This window comes from Thermobia domestica, chromosome 8 (genome assembly GCF_964235325.1).
Source record: "Thermobia domestica chromosome 8, izTheDome1.hap1.1, whole genome shotgun sequence".
NCBI classification, from domain to species: Eukaryota; Metazoa; Arthropoda; class Insecta; order Zygentoma; family Lepismatidae; genus Thermobia; species Thermobia domestica.
Window position 1 is genome coordinate 2669267 of NC_137461.1, and position 23410 is coordinate 2692676.

General features: G+C 36.0%; 1 protein-coding gene across 4 annotated transcripts in view; it reads left to right on the forward strand.

The window, feature by feature from the left end:
- LOC145692645 (solute carrier family 35 member G1-like) overlaps positions 1-23410 on the forward strand; it is a 99666-nt gene that overhangs the window by 25105 nt on the left and 51151 nt on the right. The window contains exon 2 of one of the 4 annotated variants that reach the window (XM_081767998.1): positions 16801-16991. The exons of 1 other annotated variant lie outside the window; for it this stretch is intronic. In XM_081767998.1, the coding sequence (XP_081624124.1) occupies positions 16801-16991 (191 nt within the window). Of the gene's footprint in view, positions 1-14169; positions 16595-16800; positions 18650-23410 lie in introns of those variants that run through there. 2 more of the 4 variants (XM_081767995.1, XM_081767996.1) reach the window with 2 other exon arrangements.

Genomic DNA, 23410 nt, shown 5'->3' on the forward strand with positions numbered 1-23410 from the left:
TTTTGTGTTCCATGTAAAAGTTTTCCGTTGTAACTATTTGTTACCAAACTATATATGTTTAATTAAAATTTGCGTACTCTTGCCCCCTTTCCTATAATGTTATGCCCTGAGCGATAATAAGCTCCTAACTTTTAATCTTCTATGAGATAATGGTTATTATTATTAGTTCATTTTTATTATTACTACTATTATTATTCCTGAAGATTTGATAGTTAAAGTATTGAAACATTCGAGTATTTAAATATCAGAAGAATATTAAACGTGTGTCATCGCCTATGAATCGCCACCAGGAATTCTACATTTAAAAAAATGTACTGGTCATTCGTGGATCTGATTCTATTCGACTACCTTCAGATTAGTGGTCGAGAACCTTGACCACTTAACCACGACTATTACTCAGCAATTGATTTGTCTTTAGTTTGTTTACGAGTATAATACACGCGCCGTATTTGATTCAAAATAAAGGAGTTTTGTATTTTGTTTTTAAATAATCTGTAACGTTGATAATAATTTAGTGAATACAGTGATATAATGCCCTCCGACTCAATTACATATTCCTGTGTTTTGCCTTCAATTTATTAGCAAGCTACTGTTTTGAACGAAGAGAAAAGGCTCTTTATATAGGTGAGCTGGAAGAAGTAACGCATTAGATGAGTGGTTCAGTTCCGCTCAAGCGTTCGAGCGAAGCATATTGCAGCGTGTGCTGGTAGTGTTGTTTACTTTCTTCCCACACCTGCAGTGTTGTGCGGTTGGTAGTTTCCTGTGGAATATATTGCTTGGCCTGTTTGGTGCCTATCCTTGTGAGTTTAGTGTGAATTAGTGATTTATTATTTCAACGTACCATGTCATATAAAAATGATCTGCAATAATACATATTTATGTTTGATAAGAGATATCGCAGTTCTCGTCCAAATTCGAGCCAGGTCTACTAGTGGTTAAATGAGACATTTCCTCGCCTTTTCGATATAATTGTGCCCTTCAGTTACATGAAGAGTCTTACAGCATTTATATTAACTTCAGGAACTTAAAGGAGTATCAACAGTTTGCATCGACAGTTCCTGAGTCTGTTGTGTTAACCCGCGCTGATGGAAATTCGAGCATTGTGAGGATTTTGCCGGCTGAAGATCCAGTTGAAATGGTGCTTGTTTTTTATTTTCCCCTTGAAGGGCCTTTCCAATTACTAGAAGAGCACTTTAGTACTTATGGAAAAGTGCGACTCGTAGAAAAGCAATTTTGGGCTGCCCCATTCCCTACTGGGATTGACAGTGGCGTCCGTATTATACATAGGGAACTTCATAAAAATATACCATCTCGCCTAATAGTGCAGGGCTATAAAGTGAGTAAGAAAAAATCCAGCCATTTGAGTGTGAAACCCACCCCCGTTTCTGTGCACATGACCGAATTAGGGAAAGTGCAACGTTCAATTCATTTTCCTGGACCTTTGGAGCGTTTGGCTGAGACACCCCTGGACCCCGTCCTCAGACCTCGGGGGTAAATCGTTTTGCCGATGTGTGTGAGTTTCAAGAGTTACCCCGACGTTCTGTTGCTCTAGTGTTATTGACAAAATCGACGCCAGTGTTGGATGCTTCTATAGCGACCTCGCCCCTGCTGCTTCCATAAAATATGCTACTGGAAAGTATGCGATCAGCTGGTAATTCATCGATTCAAGATGTTCTTCCGATCACAAGTGACTCCCCTCCCTTCGCTCTTGACACATTCATTCCTCCTCCACTACCTACAGGTGTTGTGTCTGCTGACCCAGATCACTCATCGCAACAAAAACGAAGAAGAGTATCAAGGTCATCTAGCAGGAAAAAAGACCAGAGTGTATCTCTTTCTGTTCTTAAAGGGACGAACCATGCAGTATCTCGTGACACGCTCTCACAACAACGTTCTATTTCTGATTCGGAATTGCAGTGAGTGAAGACGTGAGTGTCGTTCAACCTTATATTACGAGAGTGCTTTTGTTGTTTATGAACGATTCATGCAATGTTTTGCAACCTTGTTCTATTGCATTTTTGTTCTATTGCTTACCAGTTGGCAGGTTACCTGTATCATATGTTGTTCATTTATATACACGATTTTTTTAAGGGCACTGCCCAGTATTACTCACGTAACTATTTTTATGTTTGTTTTTTCTTGTTGAATGTAAGTATATCAGCGATAAATTTTATCGCTAAACATTAATCGGATTAGTTCTGGGTAAAATACGGCACTCCTTAAACAATTTATTGAGAGGCGTCGCCCGGACTTCTGTTGTATCACAGAACTGACTTTCCCTTCCTTTGAATTTCTTCGTGATTATAACGCGATTATCAATTGCGAACCATCTACTGGTGTCGCTATTTTAGTGAGGAAGGGATTAACCTATGATCGAGTGAGTTGTCCTCTGATAGTAGAGCCATTCGCTGCGACATTCAAAATATTTGTATCATTTGTTTATATGGTCATTCTGGCTATATCAGGATACGAGAAAGGGAAGAGTTTTATGCCACAACCATTCCGTCTTTGCTTTCTCCCGGTATAAACCAATGTATATTGGTAGGTGATTTTAATGCGGTGATAGATCCTCGTGATTCTCTCACCTCTTCACCTCCTTGCCATTCTTTAGTGGAGCTAGTACGCGCTCTGAAGTTAGAAGATGCGCTGATTAGATCTAATTCTACGCATGATATGACATTCTGCGGCCCCACGACCAAGAGCAGACTCGACAGAGCCTATGTTACGTCCCCTTTATCTACTGCAGTGCTACATGTCCTAACTTTAACCGTACCGATGTCAGATCACGCAGCAATAGAAGTAGCCTTTAAGCTCCCTGTTTTATTCCTGTTGCACGCGGCCCTTCCTTTTGGAAGATTAATAATGAAGTATTGTCACGCGAAGAAGTGGTGAAAGCTTTCTCCACGCGTTTTGCGTACTGGCGTAGAATGCAACAATATTATCGGACTGTCAGAGCATGGTGGTTTCTTTATTGTAAGCATAAAATACGTAGTTTCTTTCAATGGCGTGGTAAACTCGCACGTGAACAGGACCGTCAGTTACACGACCTTTTTTACCATGTTCTTTGTGAAGTTTGGGCGATACCACCGTCACTTGTTAACCACGCCAGTATTCACGACCTTAGATGTCGGATGCGACAGATTGACTCTCACGCCTCTGTTCAAGCTTATTTCTCAAAGGACTTCTATAATTGTTTTCCGGAAGAAACCTCCTCCATGTATCACGTGAACCTCCTGTTACGACAACGACGTTCGATGTTCATCGACTACCTTCTTTTGGCGGATGGCACTACTACTACAGATTCGCTTAAAATATTACAGGAATTCACTCGGTACTATAACGCATTTGCGAGTGCGCAGCCTATGAATCATACTTCAGCACCAGAATTTTTGTCCGCAATACCCCACAAGCTGACGGCACGTGACGGTCATGATTGGATGCGTCCAATTACAGAGAATGAAATATCTTGTGTTCTTCGACGTGCTAAGGGTCACAGTGCCCTAGGGGCTGATGGTTTGAGCATTTCCTTTTACGGACGTTATTGGTCTCTTCTCAGCGCGACTCGTGGATCGATCTTTAACTCTTTGTTGTCGGCGGAATATTTTTCCACATAATACGGCTATCGCTGTGCTCATCCCGAAATCCTCCACTGCACGCGTGGTTACTGATTACCGACCTATTTCCTTATTACCAGCAGACCTTAAATTATTCACGAATGTTCTTACAGCCAGAGTACGTCCTTCAACGATATATCAGTTCTTTTCAGGCGGCGCTTCATGAGACGCATAACATACAGTACACCCTTCGCTCTCTTTGGGATCTTTTCGCATATTTCCATTCTCGTCAGGTTCCCGCAGGAGCCCTAGCAGTAGATCTAGCTAAGGCTTATGGCAGCGTGGTTCATGGTTTCCTTCGCTTAACTCTTGAAGCGTGGGGCTTTCCGTTGGCTTTCCGTCAAGTAATTTCCAACCTTTATGCTACAGCGAATTTCCGTATTCAAATAATGACCATTTATCTCCCGTTATTTCGTTATACCGTGGCTTGCGTCAAGGGTGCTGCCTCTCCACCACGCTACTCGCTTTAGTCTTAGACCCGCTCCTTAATCGTTTGGCAACGTTGTCTCCTTCTGGACCCTCTCTTTTTCGCAGCCAAAACATCTTTGGGTTTGCCGATGATCTGACCATTACCGGAGTGGATTTTGCTGCTCTCCAGAGAGTTTTTCCTGTTTTACAGCGATATTCTCGTTGCTCTGGCCTTCATTATAATGACGGGAAAACTCACGTGTTACAGTTTAATGGCTTTCAGTTATTTGTGAGCGCTCCTGGTACCCCGTGTCTGCTGCATGTCACTTTCTTAACAATCTTAGGCATTCCCTTTACATCACACCCTATCCCGCAGTATGACGAGATTTGGTCCCCACTTTTAACACAGGTACGCCGTCTGTTTTATTCCCAGCGTTTTCGTCGGCTCCATTTATTACACCGTATTCAATTTATCAATATTTTTGTTGTAACCAAACTGTGGTACCGGAAGCGAGTTTACCCATTACCGGAGGTATACGCCAAACGGTTCGAATCTTTGTGTCTTTGGCATATCTGGCGCGGTTTTTATTTCCGTATTCCTCGTACCGCGCTTTATCTGCCACGTTCCCTTGGTGTGTTAGGATTAGTTAATATCCGCTTAAAATGCCAAACTTTGTACATGTTAGATTTCTACACTGCGCTCACTTCTGCAGCTTCTTTCACTCATAACTGGATCAGTTGTTTCTGGCCTAATTATGAGCATCCTTTGAATACCCCTTTATCCAATTTGCAGCACAGTGTCCGGCGTATGTCCAGACTTTCATCCGCTATTGGACCTATTCAGGGATGATCATAAACCCCACCTTCACATCTCACGTTCGTTATATTGTGCCCTCGTAATGTTAACTTATCTTCAGACTCGGCTGCGCGTAGTACATCATTTTCCACAAGTCATTTGGAAGCAAGTGTGGGTTAATATCTCGGCCTCTGTACTACCTTCGTACATGCAAGTCATCTAGTTCTAGGTTGTACATCAGCTTATTCCTACCCGCGCGCGCTTATTTGATATTCAACGCGTCCCTGATGCGTCATATGAAAACTGCAAACAAGAGGACACTTTGGCTCATTGTTATACACAATGCGTTGGAGCTCCCCCTATTTGGCATGCCTTACAGGAATTTTTAGGACGTATTACTCGCCGTGCTCTCAGTACAGCACTTGTTATTTCCTGACTTTTATTTCCCCCCCACTAAACATCAGGCAGTGCTCTTTCTTGTAGCATGCACTCTTACATATTTCCAGCGCTATATGCCCTTGTTGGATGCTTGCACTTATTTTGACTTTCTGAGACGTACACGTCGAAAGCTCTACTCCCCGGAGCTAGACCGGCAATATTTCAGCCGGTTTATAGAAGTGGTCTTGCAATAAATACTTCGCTTTACTTTCGAAAGAGCATAGTTGCACTATTATTATTATTATTATTATTATTATTATTATTATTATTATTATTACTTTTTTATTGTGTATTGATTAAGTTGAATTACCTTATTGTTCATGATGTTCTAGGTTAATTTTTCTGCAAGACCTAATTTAGTTGTTTGCCAGTTATGTATTTGGCAGTTATGTACAATAAAACTTCAGTGGTTAGAGTTGTAGTTTTCTATTCTGGCGGCCCGGGTTCGATTCACGTCTTCGCCGTTTGCCCTTTTTAAAATCTTTCATTTACAAGGCTGAGCTCCAGTTGGATGCTGCTAAATGAAAGATAATCTCCAGTGGAGAAATTCAGTGATGATGTAATCCTGAAAATAAAGGAAGGAAAATGAATGGAGAAAACGAGTTACAGAGTTAATTCTGTTAATGGTTCTATATTTGATATTAACCGTTAATTCCGTACATTTTTAAATTGTTGTTTATTGGCACTATATTCTCCCCTTTTCTCCTCGTGTCTCAATGTGTAAATTTCACAAATATTAATCAATTCACGAACCTTCAGCTATATTTCCAACTTAAGGAGAAATATGCTTAGTACGAGTAAGTTCTCCAACTCATTTAAGTGTTATCGAATTTTGCATTTTTAATATTTACAAATAAATTACTACATAACACTATTTAGCATTTTCAAAAAATATTTAACGAATAATGGAATTAGATAAGTTCTTCTTTCGAAGTAACATTACGTATCAATCAGTGACGCCGGAACCTAGGAGCTCATGCTTTCTTAGACTCCCAAAATTTTCATTAGGGGCTGGGTTCTCCTCCCGAATGATCAATCCATACCGCATAATCTATCCGTATATTATTTGATACGCATATATGTATAGTCATCTGAAGTAAGCTAACTTGTTTATATAATCCCTCATTTGATTTAATTATAAGATTATTTAAGTTCCCCGATTATTATCTTCTCATCGGCGCCTCTGGTGTCCGTATATTTTTCTGCTGTACTGTGCTGTGTACTGTGAGTGCAAGTATGCAAAGACTCCCCTTTGTCATTTCGTCAGCCAGCGTTTCTCCTCACTCCTGCACAAAAACACACTTTAAGATTTGTTCTTTTAACAGGTGGAGCAACTTCATGCTGCTGTTCTAGCTACTCTACCAGGCGTAATTAATCTTGTAGCTGGCGTTAGTTGGGTTGCCTAACTCACGGACTTTGTACCTCAAGAATTTCTGTGGCCAGTTGTACACAGCCAATACTTTTTGTACTACATACATAGCGACATTATAAGGTAATCGGTGTACGGTGGGTCAGTAGTAGAGCGTTCACCTCTGATGCATGGGGTCCTTGGTTTGATCCCAGCTCGCACCAAGTGAGCTTTGTAGTAGACAAATACCGTGTGCATGAGTTTTCTCGGGGTTCTCCCGTTTCCTCCTACTTTATTCATTCAACCATTTCCTTCATTTCTCACCATCACCGTGTCCTTTAGTCTAGCCGGCATATTCGCGGGACGTAAAACTTAATGATTCCATTTAATTTTTAGAAGACAATCAAAGATAAAGGATTAAAATCGACTTAGGCCTGCTATACACTATGAGATAAGTCCTAGGAAATATCTTAGGATTTATCTGAGGAAAAATGGTACGGCATATCTCGTAGAAAATCTTACCCTTTTGTGCCATATACGTAATTGCACCGCACATCCTACTGATTGTTACCAGGTGCTAAATTGTTAAATTGCACACCTCTCAAAAAAGCACAAAAATCAGAAGATAAATTAGCAAAACATACCTCATCAGTCCCTGCCCCACTCTTCATTTTGTCGAGTATTTTGGCTCTTTCATCCAAATACGGCTAACGGGGATAAAACAAATTTGTTTTCACTCTCTCCCTCAGATGATATCCTTTAAATCGAAACCTTACGAAATTTATTTCTGAAGTACGGCGTGTTCTAAATAAGAGAAATCTCGTAGGATCGTTCAGAACATAGACAATGATATGCGATCTGATGTCATACACGTTGAGATTTTGACTCTAGGATAAATCGTAAGAGATTTTTTAGGATTTATCCTATAATATATAGTGGACTTAGGGTTTGTGAAACGAAACTGAATGTGTGTCCGAAGAAACTGGCACATTAGCGATGGTGGGTATGTACGTAAATAAAATAATGCTGATACTGTCAGATATAAGATACATACTTAGAAATAATCGCTTTCGTTTTCTATTTCTCCTCTAATTTTTATTCGTATTCTAGATTTCTATTTCATATTTTCTTTTAATGTTTCCGTATACCTATATCACGTCACAAGTAGGGTTTTAATTTTTTTTTTTTTGAAAAATACAATCGAAATACAATACAAAAATTATTTATTAATGAACCATCTTCATAACAAACAGGATATAAATAATAGAAGTCACGTTTTCTTTAATTATTGCACATATAACTGCTAAGAACTTACTAGATATTTAAAAAGCGATAATAAATTTGAGCACAGATTCGTCTTTTGAATTTAAATTTTAAAATTCTGCTAAAGCAGGTAGAAGGAAGAGCAATTATACACGGGAATCGATTTTCTCCCAGAACCAGTTTTATTATTAAACTTCGTGCATAAAACAGTATAATACAGTTTCAGTAAATAAGTACAAAGTTCACTAATAATTCGGGTAAGTATTTCTAGGTCTAGGTAGCAAAGGAAAGGATTCTTCACAATGGTCCGCTGTAAGCTGAGTGAAGTGGAGTAGGATTCTCAATAATCCGCTCCGAGCAAAGAGACATCGAAATCTCGCAGAGCTCTGCTGCAAGTTAAACAGGAAAGGAAACCAACCAAGAAACTCCAGTTCAAGGTGGATGGTTTGTGAACAAGAATCTTTCAGAACTCCGCTGCAAGCTAGGAGAAGAATTAAGTTCTAACAGAACTCCGCTGCAAGCTAACTGGGAAAGGGCACCTCAGAGCTCCAGCGCAAGCTAAGAGAGGGAAGTTGGCTAGCTGAAACTGATATCGGTTATTGTGATTCTATCTTTGAATTTTTATAGCTGCTCATAGGCAGCAGTTATGCTGGTGTTTCTCTTCTATTATACAATTCAGCAGTGATGAAGGTTACTGTCGTCTGCTTTTGAAAATAGAACCATGTCCGGGATATTACAATTTTTATACAAAAGTGAATTCTTATGATGGGTAACGACTTACCTTGCAAATTAACCTCAAATAGGAATCGTAATAATTATCTTTTTTCTTTTTAAAAATTTTAGAATGTAACAGGTTTTTTCCTATATTTTTATGGTAAGTAATATGTGATTTAAAAGAAACAAGACGCAAAAACTTATTAAATTCATAGATACACTTTCGATAAAATTTTAATTATTAGGGAGTTTTATAGAAGAACCATTTAAACGATTATTTCAAGAAAATATCGGTTATCATCACGAAAACCTAAGTACATATTGATAAGTCGCAGAAAACTTTAGTTTGAAACTACAATGTATGATACCATTTTCTTGCATAATAAACAGAAATTATTCTGATATAGGCTCATTTTAGCTAATTATACTACTACTTAAGGTAGATTTTATAGTTTTATTTCTGTTTTGTAATTCGAAGAACTTTAACACTTTCACTTCTGGTTTCAGGTAGCATGTTACAGCTTCCTGTCAGTTTAGTGCATTTTAGGTATATACTGTATATCAGATAACAGAAAAATGTAGGCATGCGAAATAGTTGGCAAATAAATCTTTAAATATTATGTTTAAGGATAAGTAGGATACTTAATAGTAACTGTGGCTAGCGCGTGCGCCTTTGGAGCACGCACTGTAAAAAATTTCGCCTTAAATTTACTGACCGAATACCGTCAACTCTCGCTGCCATCCGATTACCCTAAATTTTACGGACCACCGTTTTTTCATAAAAACGGCAGACTGTATATTTAGAAGCAAAATAATATTGACCGTATTTAGAAACAAATTTGGTACCGTATATTTTACGGTAATTTACCGTAATATTTAGGGTTCGCTTTTTTAAAAAAAAGCACAGGTGTGTTATTACCGTACAAGATTTACGGTAATAATACACCTGTGTCCTCTTGCTAGATCCAGTAAGAATTCTTGCTGGTCAATATATATTGACCCAATTTTCATCGAATTGCTGGAAACTGTATCAGTATACACACTGGCTAGCAATAATTTTTGCTGGATGGATGCAACTAGAGTGCACACTGCTCCACTGCTGTTAAAGACTACTTAACTAAAGAAAACAAAAGTGAACGAAAGAAGCGTTGCACCTACGACGTGCATAATATCCATAAGAATAAAAGTTGAAATTAATTCTTAGTTTGTAATATCGAACCCTTTTTCTGATATCATCTTGAACATACATTGCTTTTTCTTTTCAAAATTACTAATTTTGTCATGTATTGAACAAAACACCAGAAGAGAATTCGATATTACATACAAAAAAAAAAAAAAAAAAAATCTTGAATTTTATAGCTGAGTTTTCGCACGCTTTGAAGATGTAGTTGGAACAAACATCCATGCCCTTTTAAGATATTCATAAATCGATATTCTGTTACAGTGTTAAGACTAGCTTTATTGCATGTAGTTTCGCTATAAGTACCAGTAGACTAATAGACCTCAAATATTCTAACCAGCGATTCATTCGATTAGTCGCATTATTACGGATTCAGATAACCAAGCAGGCACTCGACAACATAGCTTAGAATGACCAGAAGTACGACTAAACAAGTGTAAAACCATATGACTTCTCACAACACTGCCTACAGTATCCAGTATCTGCTATCTCAAATGAATAAATACGTGTTTGCATAATTATGTAACAGTGGCATCAATGCTAAAAAGAAAGAAAAAAAAAGTCACCAAACTTCTAGAGTATCGAACTTTTGCATATTTAGATTATTAAACGCTCAAATGTATCAACAAGACACCAGAACAGATTATAGGTACTCAGAACAAAATTAAAGATAAAAACATTTACAGAAATATTTTTCAAATCTAACAATTTATTTATCCAGAAAAAATAATGACAGTATGGGCGCCCGATGAAAATTTTCTAGGGGACTCAACTCCCTGGTTACTATTACCCTGATATTTTTTATTTGTATTAAGAAATTTAATACGTTTTCACTAGCTAGGGGAGCGACCCCCTGCCCCTCCTTCGGACACACATGAGTGACAGTATACTTTTGTTTCTGTAACATGAAAAATTCCAGTTGATACAACACAATTTATGTAATGCTGTTACGGTAAACTACGAAGCACATTTCCTTTTTTTTTTTTTTTTTTTTTTTTTTTTTGAGTATTTCAACATTGTGATTCTAATTCTAGCTTCACAAACCACTCGTAGTTGGCTACATTATCATAAGACTTTATACATCCAGCAGCTTCTTGGTTTCGAATCGTTGCACTTTGGAGCGATCTGCTTGCCACGATAGCCAACTAAAGGTTTTTTTTTTTTGGTCACCGAACAAAGTTTAAATATTAACATGGTGCTTTCCCATACATTACCTTGCTTAATGTTGAATTTCCAGGATATCTTCAACAGTGGTAAGCCTTTTGTATATATCACACCAGAAAACCACACACTAAACAAAGAAACAAACAAACAAAAGAAAGAAACAAAACAAAGCACAACACATCCGAACCTACGCGCCATCAACTCCTCGCTTCGAACATGTGCTTTTTCTCTCCAATGCGCATGCCCGACACAAGCATCTGACAGGAAAACGGTCTCCTACCATTATTTTAGAAAAACGGTAAACCGTATATTTTTTACGGTAGGAGGCACTTATTTTCACGGTTATTGGTTACAGTGCGTGATCCCGGGTTGATTTCTAATGGGAGAGCACAAGAAGCTTAATTTCACTTTCATTCGTCTTCTTTAGCGTAAAGGACATAACGTGGGACGTTAAATTTAAACTTACATTTCGTTTTCACAACATTTATTCCCATTGTTTGGTGGAATTGCTACAGTATTACCGAGCTGAATTCGGATTTGCATAAATAAGTTATCCTGAGTCTTACTCAGGCTCAGATCGAAAGAATTAATTATGTTCAACATTTAAGTATAATAGGCCTATTTTCTATGTTATTGTTACAGTCATTCTTTACCGTAATTGTCAAATATGAACTTGTATTTCAGTTTTAAGTCTGATTCAAATTGTCTTACATATTCCAGTTCAGTGCATAACAATCTGAAATGGATTTGGAAGTGGAGCTTCTACTTGCGAATCCTCTTGTAAATTACTGTTATCACCAATAACTTTGCACACACGGATCGCTTAAAACTCGTCTTATTGACCGAGATATTTTAACTGTTCATTACTTCTCTATGGCTCGATTAACAAAAGAGATAATTGCACTTTGCTAGTCAGTATAGCCAGGCTACGAAACATTGTCTTCGTTGAGTAAAATAGTGGTAGCCTTAGCCAAGGATTACCAGATGAACCAGCCAGTCGTTCTTTCAGAAAAATGTTCCGGGAGGCACTGTTGGTACTTTTCTATTTATTATTATATTATAGAGGTATTATTTAGGTCTTCTCTGGGGGGCACACAGATATCCGGAGGGGGGGCAATGCCCCCAAAAGCATGTCTGGAAGAAACACTGGAACCAGCGATGGCTGTTGAGGAAAGTTACATTAGAAAGAACTACACTTTTATTACTACAACTTACGAGAAGAAAACTTACTTAATATTCTAATTCTTGTGTACAACAATTACTAGTAGGATATTAGATAACTTTTTTTTCCGCTAGCTTGTAGTGATAGCATATTCGTTAGATGCAGGATGTCAGGTTGATGTAATATATATATTTTGAACAGGCATTTGACAGAGGCAATCACAAAGTATTATTGCAAAAGCTAAGTGAATATAATTTATCTTCTCTCTCGATCAAATTCTCATCATATTTAAGCAATCGTTAACAAACTGTTATCTACAAAGAATATAAATCAACTGATTATTTGCATATTCTGGAACTCCTCAGGGCTATAACCTAGGTCCTTTTTTGTTCCTTTTATTCATTGATTATCTCCCTGATCATATATTATTAAGTAACAAATTGCTTTATGCTGATGACCTCAAAATATATGGTAGGATAAAGACCATCCATGACTGTCTAAATTTACAAGGTGACATGGAAACTATTGCTAATTGATGTTCTCCTAACAAGCTTAATGTAAACATAAACAAATGTAACATTTTATCGTTTACCAGAAACAAAAATGAAATAAAGTTTAATTATTCAATGAATCAGATCTTTACTAAATAGATTAAATTCAGTCAGAGATCTTGGAGTTATATTTGATACGAAATTGACATTTAATAACCATATAGAGAACATAGTTAATGAATCTCTCAAGATGTTAGGGCTCATAATTATAGCTGGAAAGGAATTTAGCAATATTACTTCACTAACAAAAATGTATTATTCCTATGTTCAATCAAAACTGGAGTATGCTGCTATGATCTGTTATCCATCATAACAGTAATACCGACAAGAACTGGAAAAAGTCCAATTTAAATTTATTAAATACTTGGCATACAAGAGAACTGGAGTCTTATGAAAGCTAACTAACATTAATAGACAACTTCTGAATATCTACACTCAGGGATGCAAATAACCACTTACCCACTTGCCCGGGGCGAGTGGTTCGTCCGTGCGGGCGAGCATACTGAAGGTAAGTAAATGATTCCTATTGTGGGATGTGGGTTAATACCATTTTACTAGCCTAGGAAAAAATTACCAGCCCACATCCCATATAACCGAAGTCATTTACTTACCTTTGAAATAAATAATAGTGATATTAAGAACTCACCCGCACGGTTGAACCTCTTGCCCCAGGCGAGTGGACAAGTGGTTACTTGCATTCCTGCACTTGAACAAAGGCGAAACGTGTTAAATCTGATTTTTATACATAAAATAGTACAAAACAAGTTTAATTGTACGGATCTCATATAAACACTAAATTTTCATGTCCCGACACTTAAAATTAGTGTTGACAACTCTGGCCTGTTCTATTGCAAAAAAAAAAAAAAAAAAAAAAAAGCAAACACTAACGTATTATTGAAGTCACCAATCCGAAGAATATGCTCTTCTTATAACACAAAGAAATTGACATATGTAATATGAACTAAATGTTTTAGAAAACTATTGTAAATTTATTTAGTATACTAATAAAACAACATTATGATTGGGATTATGCCTATTGTGTTGATGACAAATAAATAAAATCGTAACTTATACTGATGTAACTTCTTTCAGTTACTGCCACAGAGCTCAACACACAAAAATACGCGCTAAACGTATTATTTCCTTGTGGATATTTGTGCGACAAAGTTGTATGAATCAACTTAATGTTTTCAAAGCATGCAGTTGTATTCAGTACTTACTATTTTGTGATAACCAAATCTTTAAAATTTAATTTTGGAACGCCTTGGTACTTTCACAGTAAGGGACTATTAAATAAAGGGGACATCATACTACCAAACTCGATTTCCTTTCCAAATAATTTCTCAATTTTGTATTTGTATAGTTTTCGTGATTCAGGAAAACAGGTTGATTATTAGTTTTCTGATTTGATATATCAATTAGGAAATGGCCTAGTCTTCACATTTTATAGTTCGTGCACATGATTATTAGATTTAGGTATATGCAATACATTGAACATTATCCTCTCTCAGTGTTGTGTTTTAATTTGCAGGGGAATCGGATAAGAGTCTTCAGGATATGCAAAACCAATCGTTACATGATCCATCAGTCGAAGTATCGAAAGAAGGTGAAAGTATAGAAGTGAAGAAACTGAGTGGGAGTAAGAAATACGTTGAAGTAGCAACTGGTACTCAAAGACTCCGAAACAGATATAAATGCTATTTCTGTTCCTGCCTGTTGCGTATTCCTCGCTTGGGATTAGTTTTGGCGTTTGTCGCTAGCCTATGTTATTCCATGGACTTTGTGTTAGTGAAATTTATAGATAGCCTTGATGTATACACCCTTTCATTCTATCGATTTCTTGGCATGACTGTATATACTATTCCAGTGCTGATATATAACGGAAAACATGTGTTCCCGAAAGGTAAAAGGATTGTACTAACATTGAGAGCTTTTTCGGGTGTTGGCATGATCTTCACCTTGTATATTGCCCTTGACATTCTCCCATTGACAGACACAGCTGTGATCTTTGGTACTACTCCAATCTTCGTTGGGATACTTGCTAGAATTTTCCTCGATGAGAAATGCAACGTAGCAAAAATTGTTATTATCGGTGGCACAGTAGTTGGCATTGTACTCATTTCAGAGCCACCGTTCTTATTTGGTGGTGACAAAAGTTCTGCAGATACCCTTCGAAAAACAATCGGTATAGTTGCTGCTGTTGGTAGCGCCATATGTAACGCCTGTATGTTCGTGACAATCCGGTCATTGAGTAGCCTGAGCTTCGAAGTGATACAGTTCTCGGTATCCGTGCTAGGGTTAATTATTTCCGCGGTTGTTACAGTGAGTGTCAACGGGATCATCTGCATTCCTAGCTGCATGTTGGAGCGTCTGTTGGCGCAAGGTCTAGGATTAAATGCTTTCCTGGCTGGGGCCTTCAATTGCCTGGCGTTGAGAATGGAAAAAGCTGGATCTGTATCAATTGTTAGAATCTCAGAGACTCTTCTCTCATTTGTGTGGCAAATAGTGTTTTTCAAAGATTTTCCGGACTGGATTCGGTGGACAGGAGCTGCTATTATTTTATTTTGTATTATTCTTGAAACTGTAAGGAAAGTGGTGCTGTCGCTCTCTCCAAAATCCAAGTATCGGAGGGCTTTATGGTGCCTGACAAAGTGACTCTGTTACATAACAAGTGTAATGAATTATTTACCAATATATTTATGTAATTACGATAGGAAAACGTAATGATAATTGTTGTATTTATTTTAATTTAAATTTCGTAACAATCTGATTTACATTCCTCTCTGTGAAGAATGGCTTTTTATATACTATACTAGCTGAATTCAGAGAATATATCAAAAACTAAGTATAAGGTTTGTTTTCAAATAGTGTATTAATATATGGTATGAAAAATACCACACATAATCGTAACGGAAAGAGCTGCTAGCCAAAGTTGACAGAAATCATATTAGAAATGTAAATGCTGTACAATTGATACTATTTGTCCTTTCTAACAGCTCGCTGCGAGCACGTGGTGCTCAATGCTGTGTTGCCAGCTTTTGCGTCGGGTATTGAAACAAGAAATTATTCACTGCAAGTAAATCTCAGTTTTATAAAATTAAATGACACAAAAGAGAACTAAAAGGAGTGCTCTCAATAACCGGCAGGTCCACTATTCAAGTTGATATTCGACTAAAACAATATGCATTTGTTGATATTCAAATTGGCAACGTGCGGAAAGGGTGGAATCTTTACAATTACAGAGCAGAGAAATGAGCCACTATAATTGGCTGAACGTGCTGTTGCCATAGAAACAGTTCTTCTTGCCTGATTGTTACGACCACGCGCAGGAAGGAAAAAACAGAGGAAAACAACTGTCAGAAAAAACAAATTGTATCAAATGAAGTGTAATAATCACATTTTGACTTGTCTAGCTGGCAGATAACACGTGCATTTTAAAGAAAGATAAACCTTGTCATAGGAACTATTAATACGCATTAACCAGTCTTATGAATCCATTAATTTTTAGAAAGACAGTGGAGAGAAAGTTTGATCTCTGAAAAAAATGGACAGATGACAAGTTTGCACACAATTGAGAATATTTTGACAAAGTGGAGAATCGAACCTCTCTCTCTCCAAACGATTTCTAACTTTTAGGACCCTTAAAGATCTTCTCAAGGCCAACATTCCAGCATGACGATATACAGAATTTCGTGCGATTTTGCCTTCAAAGAATGATAAATGTTCCCACACTGTACACTATTGAATGCTGATTGATCTATGAGAATGTAAACATGGTTTCTACTCCAATAAATGTATTCGCTTATCGGTTCGACTCTCATATTACATCAATCCATAGAGAACACTAAAACTTAAAGAAATCTCACTGAAGCTTTTAGTGTAGACCTGTTAGGAGCTACTTAAAAATGTATTTAAGCTTACAGAATAATGATATGAATTCATTATTTATTAGACAAATTATAGCCTGTAAATTTAATCTAGTAACTATAAGAGTGACAGAAACGTGTATTTTGTATACATAAAAATAGGGAATGAACCATATTGTATGTGTACGCTGGATATTAATGTGGTAATCTTATGCAGAATTCAACTTGTTCAAATAAAAAATAGAACTACACGCAATACCATTACTTTTAAAATTAGTTTTATTTTAATTTTACAGGGAAAGTGCTTCAGAAACCGCCGAAAGTACATGGAAATGAACATGAAATACAAAATAGTGATGTAACGGACAATAGCCAACGCTCTGCTCAACTAGAAACAACAATAAGTGAAGAATTCAGTAATACAGCTTCGGAATCATCCGTGCCAAATCAACGGCCATCAACAGACGAAGTTACACAATTGCCCAGCGTAGGTACAAAGAGAAAGTGTTTTGTCTGCAAGTTATGCTTACGAATTCCTCATTTGGGCATCTACCTTGCTTTACTCGCAGGGTTCATTTTCTCCATTAACTGGGCAATCGTGAAGTTATTGAAGTCCATAGATGTTTTCACAATCGCATCGTATCGCTTCATAGGAATGATGGGGTTTCACATCCCGATATTAATCTACAATGGTTCTCACCCTTTCCCGAAACACAAGAGGTTGGTGCTAACTTTACGTGGTCTGCTTGGTACTACAACCCTTGTACTTCTTTATTACGCGCTGCGACTTATGCCCATCGGTGACGTCACTGTAATACAAGGAACCTCTCCAATGTTTGTGGGAATTTTGGAACGAATATTTTTACACGAACCATGTGGAATAACGAAAATTGTGATTATGTGTTGCTCATTGCCTGGCGTTCTGTTACTAGCTGAGCCGTCATTTTTGTTTGGTCATACGAGTGAATTTTCTGATAATGAAAGATTTAAGCTGTACGGTGTATTGGCATCGCTTGGTGCTGCACTGTTCGGAGCAGGAGTATTTGTCACTATTCGTGCATTAAAACACGTTAGTTTTGCTGTTGTGCAAACATCGCTAACTGCCATTGGTTTTGTCCTTACAACAGGACTTTCGATTGGCCTCGGATTTTATTGCGTTCCGCAGTGCGGTGTTCCTCGAATTTTGATTGTCCTTATAATGACGTTCAGTTTCATGGCTGGGGCGCTCCACTGTTTATCCCTGAAATACGAGTCAGCCAGCACTGTTTCCGTCATTCGGACCAGTGACATGTTATACGCCTTTGTGTGGCAAATCACAATCTTCAACGATTTTCCGAATTGGCCTCGAGCAGTTGGTGCTGGAATCCTAGTTTTGTGTATTTTTATGGAAATAATGCGAACACTTGTAAGCTCTCAGACAGAAACCTCCACACTTCGAAGAAAACTGTGGTTTTTAACGAAATAATTAAGTTTACCCTTGTGCATGTTATTGTAATGACATATATACATGATTTTCACAGATAACAAGGCTAAATTTTGGAAATAATTCCTTCTCTAAATTATAGAAAAAGTCATAATAAACATAGGTAAAAATGGGCTTTCTATTGGAGCTAGAAGCATGGCAAATATCATCAACATATTGAAGAACTTACAAGAAATTAACGCTAACAAAGAAAGTGGTCACAAAGAATTATTCATGCTAAAATATTCGGCGAAATAAGATTGTGTAAGAAATTGCAGGAAGGCAATAACCTTTACCCCATTGTAAAACAAACATTCGTTCCCGCTTGCAAGGAAAGGGCAAGCAAAGTAAAATATACCTATTTCCTTTAAACACATAAGGAAATCCTAATTGGTTCCACTGGGCAAACCTGAGTAGGGGGTACCCTGGAATTTATAAAATTAATCACTACAAAATAAGGTGTATATTTAAGAAGAACAATTAGGCAAACTCGTACCTGATTGGTTATTGACGGTCATGTGATCTAAAGGCGGGAAATTAGATTAGATCTTGCCTCTTGTCATATAGTATACTGTCACCTAGAGACACATTCGGGTCCTGACATAGCTCACGGTCCCTCTAAAGGAGTGCTATTCAACCTTTTTTCCTCGCGTAGCCCAGACACAGTTCGCCATCCAATTGTGTACCCCTGAAGCTTTTTAAAAGAAATTAAATCGAAATGAACTTATTAAACTTAATAGGCTACACATGTTCTGTTGGTTAAAAAAGGGGGACAAATAGAGGCGCAATAAAAGGACAGTCAGTGCCAATCAAAAGACTATTTACATGGGGATAATTTGCACATCCGAAAAAATTAACATGGGAAATTTCAAAACATATGGGAGAGATTCAGTTCTACTGAGGGGGATTTTGCCCTCATCCTCCCTAATAATTCGCACACTGAGGACAATGTTAAAAATTCAAAAACTAAAAGTAACTTTAGAACTAACCTATTAATGAGATGACTGAGCTTGTTCCCGGGACGTCAACTCCTCGATTGTAGGTCGAATATTCGAGAGTGCAAGAATCAGAGCTGCTTCTGGATTCAAGCAATTTCTGTGCTTCGTTTTAATTGATGTTAATGCAAAGAAACCCTGTTCACACAAATATGTTGATGGAAATGAAAGAAGTTGAGAAATAGCACTGTCACTAATTTCATTGTACTCTTTTCGAGCATATATCCAAAAGTCACAAATTGAAAGTTATCGAATTTAATTTGCAGTGAACTGTCAACAGACATTTCCAGCAGACTTTCTTTTAGCTTCAAAGGGAGAATACAATTATTCAATTCAGAAACGCGAAAAGGATTTATATCCAATCTTACGTTTTATCTTCTCGTTTGATCTCTGGAAAGTATTTCAGAAACTCGGCACTTAGATTTTGTAGATAGCGTTTGATTTTCTCCAAGATTTTCTCAATAATACTAACACCATTTTGTTTAGAATGTTGAAAAACAGTCAGGAAAATTGCTAAACTTCCTATATTAGCACTACATGACTTTTTTTGTCAAGTTTTCAACACCGTGGGATGATTTACAGAGGTGTAAAAATGGATTCATGCGTGTGGAAAAAAATCTGAGACTGTATGCAATAAATGTTAACCGATTACTTGGAAATACTAGACACGCGTGACGTCATCTCGAAAATCGTCCATTGGAAAGAAAAAATCTACAACTATGATCATTCAATAAATATTCGAAATATGCTTACTTTAGGATTACGTACCCCTAGAAACATCTTCGCGTACCCCCGGTTGAATAGCACTGCTCTAAAGGACCAATGCCATCACCTCTTGATTTTGGCACAGGTAATCTGGTCTAGGGTCATAATGGCAAATTCTAAAATAATGGAAACATACTATTTTTACCCTAAAGTTCAATGAAAACTGTACTTAATGCCTCAAAAAATTAAATTTGTTCCCTAATACGGGGTTGATGCGCTAACGCGTGATCCTTACGGTATCCACTTCAAATTTTGACAGGGGCCCTTTAGTATCCCAGTTAATTTTGATAGTTTATTTGTGTCCTTGTATGGGTAACAAATTAACAACATTTCAAAAAGTTGAAGGTTTATGTCCTCCAAGATGAGATTTTATGGTCCTTGGGAGAGATAGATAATTTTTTTTGACAATTTTTGGAGATAAAAATTCAATGTAATACATTTTGGTAAAAATATTTTCTTAAACAAATTTGGAAATTTAAACACATGTCTGTAGAACAATTAAAAGGTATTTTTGAGAAGCTCATCTAAATTTGAAAGGGAGCACTTTAAAGTCGACATTTAGGTCAGTGTGCCCTTGAAACGAGATTTTGGAGGCATTATTTGTACCTGATTCTGAATTTACTTCTAATTTTTTGGACAACATAAAATTATATTATTTTTTTAAACGCTGATTGGGGAAACGTTATCATGCTAAATTCTGAATAGTTGATTATAACAATGATTAGTCATCCAATGAAACAACTATAGTTTATTATCAACGAGAACTTAGAAAGATTGTGAATGGTTTGAACAATTTTGATCGCTCAGCAGATTAGTCAACCATGTTGATGGAAGTGCTTAGTGCATAGCGCTGCGAGATTTTTATTCAAAGCTGTTCCGATTCTTAAGAAATTTTTTGTGTTTAACGTTTGACGATTGTGCCCTCTAGACTAGAGGAAACATATGATTAACAAAATTAAATCATTGTGAAAGTAAAGGACCTTTGCTAGTAAGATAATGAAATTGGCCTTGATCCAAATTGGATCGTTATTGACCCAAAATGTTAGTTTCCACCTAAACCACCCCCCAAAAAAGTCCCGACCCCCTAACTCCACCTCTTACCGAATTATCGTATCATACATGCTCAAACTTCAATATTTTTTAATTCTGGTAGAGGTGATCCAAATAATTTGAAAGTTTCACAGATTGTAGATACTATGTAAATGTAAGTGCTAATTTTAAAAAAAAATTCGGTGCGTATCTTCTTGTTTTTTGTTTTTTTTTTCGTTTTGAAAATTTAAAAAGCTGTAAGTTCGTGATTCTTGATGGTATAAGATTCAATTCTATCCAAAATTGCGAATTGAAAAAAACATAACTGCAATTGTGTATAAAATAGATTTCAAATTGATCTTTTGTAAAAGAAACATGATAATAAATAACAGACACACTTGAAAAAAATTGCAAAACGAGGTTCGGTACCCAAAACATGCTATAAGGAGCGTTTCAAAGTTTTTTTTTTAAATATTAAATTGGATTCAAAGTGTTGACATTGAGGATTCTAAAATGGTCAAAAATTGCGAAAAATAAATTTTCTCAGTTTTACTTCTTTGATAATGTTGGCATCACTTTCAGATCTTGAAAAAAATATATGTTGTAGTTAAGGGTATTACAACATTTTTAACAAAAGAATCACAGACGCGTCCCCTCAAAAACTTTTTTCTACATTTTTTTAAATTTTCAACACGCAAAAGACATTTTTTCGATTTTCTTGAAAAAATTCTCACACCTACATAGTGTCTACAATCTTTGAAACTTTCAAATTATTTGGATCACCCCCACCAGAATTGAAAAATATTAGTTTGATCACGTATGACACGATAATTTGGTAAGGGGTGGAACTTTTTTGGGATGGTTTTAGGACGAAACTAACATTTTGAGTCAATAACGAGCCAATTTGGATCAAGAGCCGATTTCAGTATCTCACTAGGAAAGGCCCTTTTTGTGCTCTCCCATCATAAATCGAACCCGAGATCATGTACAAAAGGAAGACGCCCTAGCCATTATACCAGCGAGAAGTGCTAAAGTTCTTTTTGTTAGACTTGCAAAATATTGAACCAATCAAAAGTTTTCACCAAGTGGAAAAGTTTTCAGTAGTAAAAAATTTTAAATAAAAAATCAAAGATTTTTCTCAGTGAGTGTAAAAACTTCCAATTAAAAATGCATTTTAAAGAAATGAATGAAATGCATTTTAAAGAAAGGATTTTTCAAAGAAAATTTTCCATTGAACACAAGAATTCTCAAACTTAGAAAATTTAGTGAACAAAGAAATTCTTAAAGTATCAGCAAACTAAGTTTCAATCTGAAAATTTAGTAATGAAAAACACATTTTTATCAACCAGACATTTTAGCAATTTTCATAACTTATTAAATTTTATAATATTAGAAAAATATTTACAGCTAATGATACAGTGGTTAATAAATTTTACAGTAAACTTACTCTGAAACAAACATTTCAAACTAAAATGTTCAGTTAAAAAATCGAAAATTTTAGGAAGGAAACTACCAGTACTAAAAATTTTACAGGTATTCCACTTGTTAATTTTATATTAGAAAAATGTACAAGGTTAAATATATTTACCTGCATCAGTAAAGTGGTTATTTATTTGATATAAAAGATTTCTTATCAAGTTGATGTAGATCGAATCTAGTTGAATTTTTATATTCATAGATTTCACTTTTTTTTTGACAACTATTAGTTACATTTAATTTGTTAGATATCTTTCCTGAAACTTTTGGTTAATTTTTTGATAATTTTTCATTTACAGAAAATTTCTGTAGTTGAATCTTCTTTTTTTTTGTATTTAAAAGTGATTGTTTAATGTTTTTATTTTTTGCTTACTTAAGAATTTTAATTTGCTGGAAAAATGTGTTTGACAATTTTAGTTTGAAATTCTTCGTATTACAGTTTTCATTCAATTAACCTATATAATTTAAAGTTTTAGATTGCAGAAAATGTCTTTTTTTTTCGTTTCACATTTCTGTCTAACTTGAAAATTTTTTGTTTGACTATTTTTAGTTAAGTATTTTACCTTTCAGAAATGATTTTGTTTCAGTTTTTGTTTACTTAAATTTTACCTTTTAAAAAAATCGTTTGACAACCGTTTTAGTTGTTAATTTTTCGCATCACATTTTTAGTTTGAAAATTTAGTTATCTTCTCGCTTCACATTTTTCCTCTCCTAAATTCTTTTAGTTTGATTTTCTTGTATGTGATTTTTTTTTTTTTTGTAGTTGCAAAAATTTTGTTTAAAATATTTCCTTCACTTGTTTATTGGAGGATTTGAATTGTAACTGTTTTTTAGTTTGAATGTTTTTAGTTGATTTTAGTTTGAAGAAATCTTTTCATTTGACAGTTTTTCGTACATATTTATGATTCAGCACATTTTTGGCTGAATTATTAATTTTTTTGATATTTTTTTTATTTATTAGCTAGAAGAAAAATAATGTTATCAAATTAAGACTAACCACCATTGGTGTGTGTATAAACATTGCACATATATAATTTGTTTAAATTAATGTACTCTATCAAGTTTTCTTACAAGCGTAATTATCGAAATCTATTTATTTTCAACGAACTTTAAAAGTTCGTTACTGAATTCTCTATGTCTATATGTCTGTCTGTCTGACTGACTGTCCGTCTGTCTGTT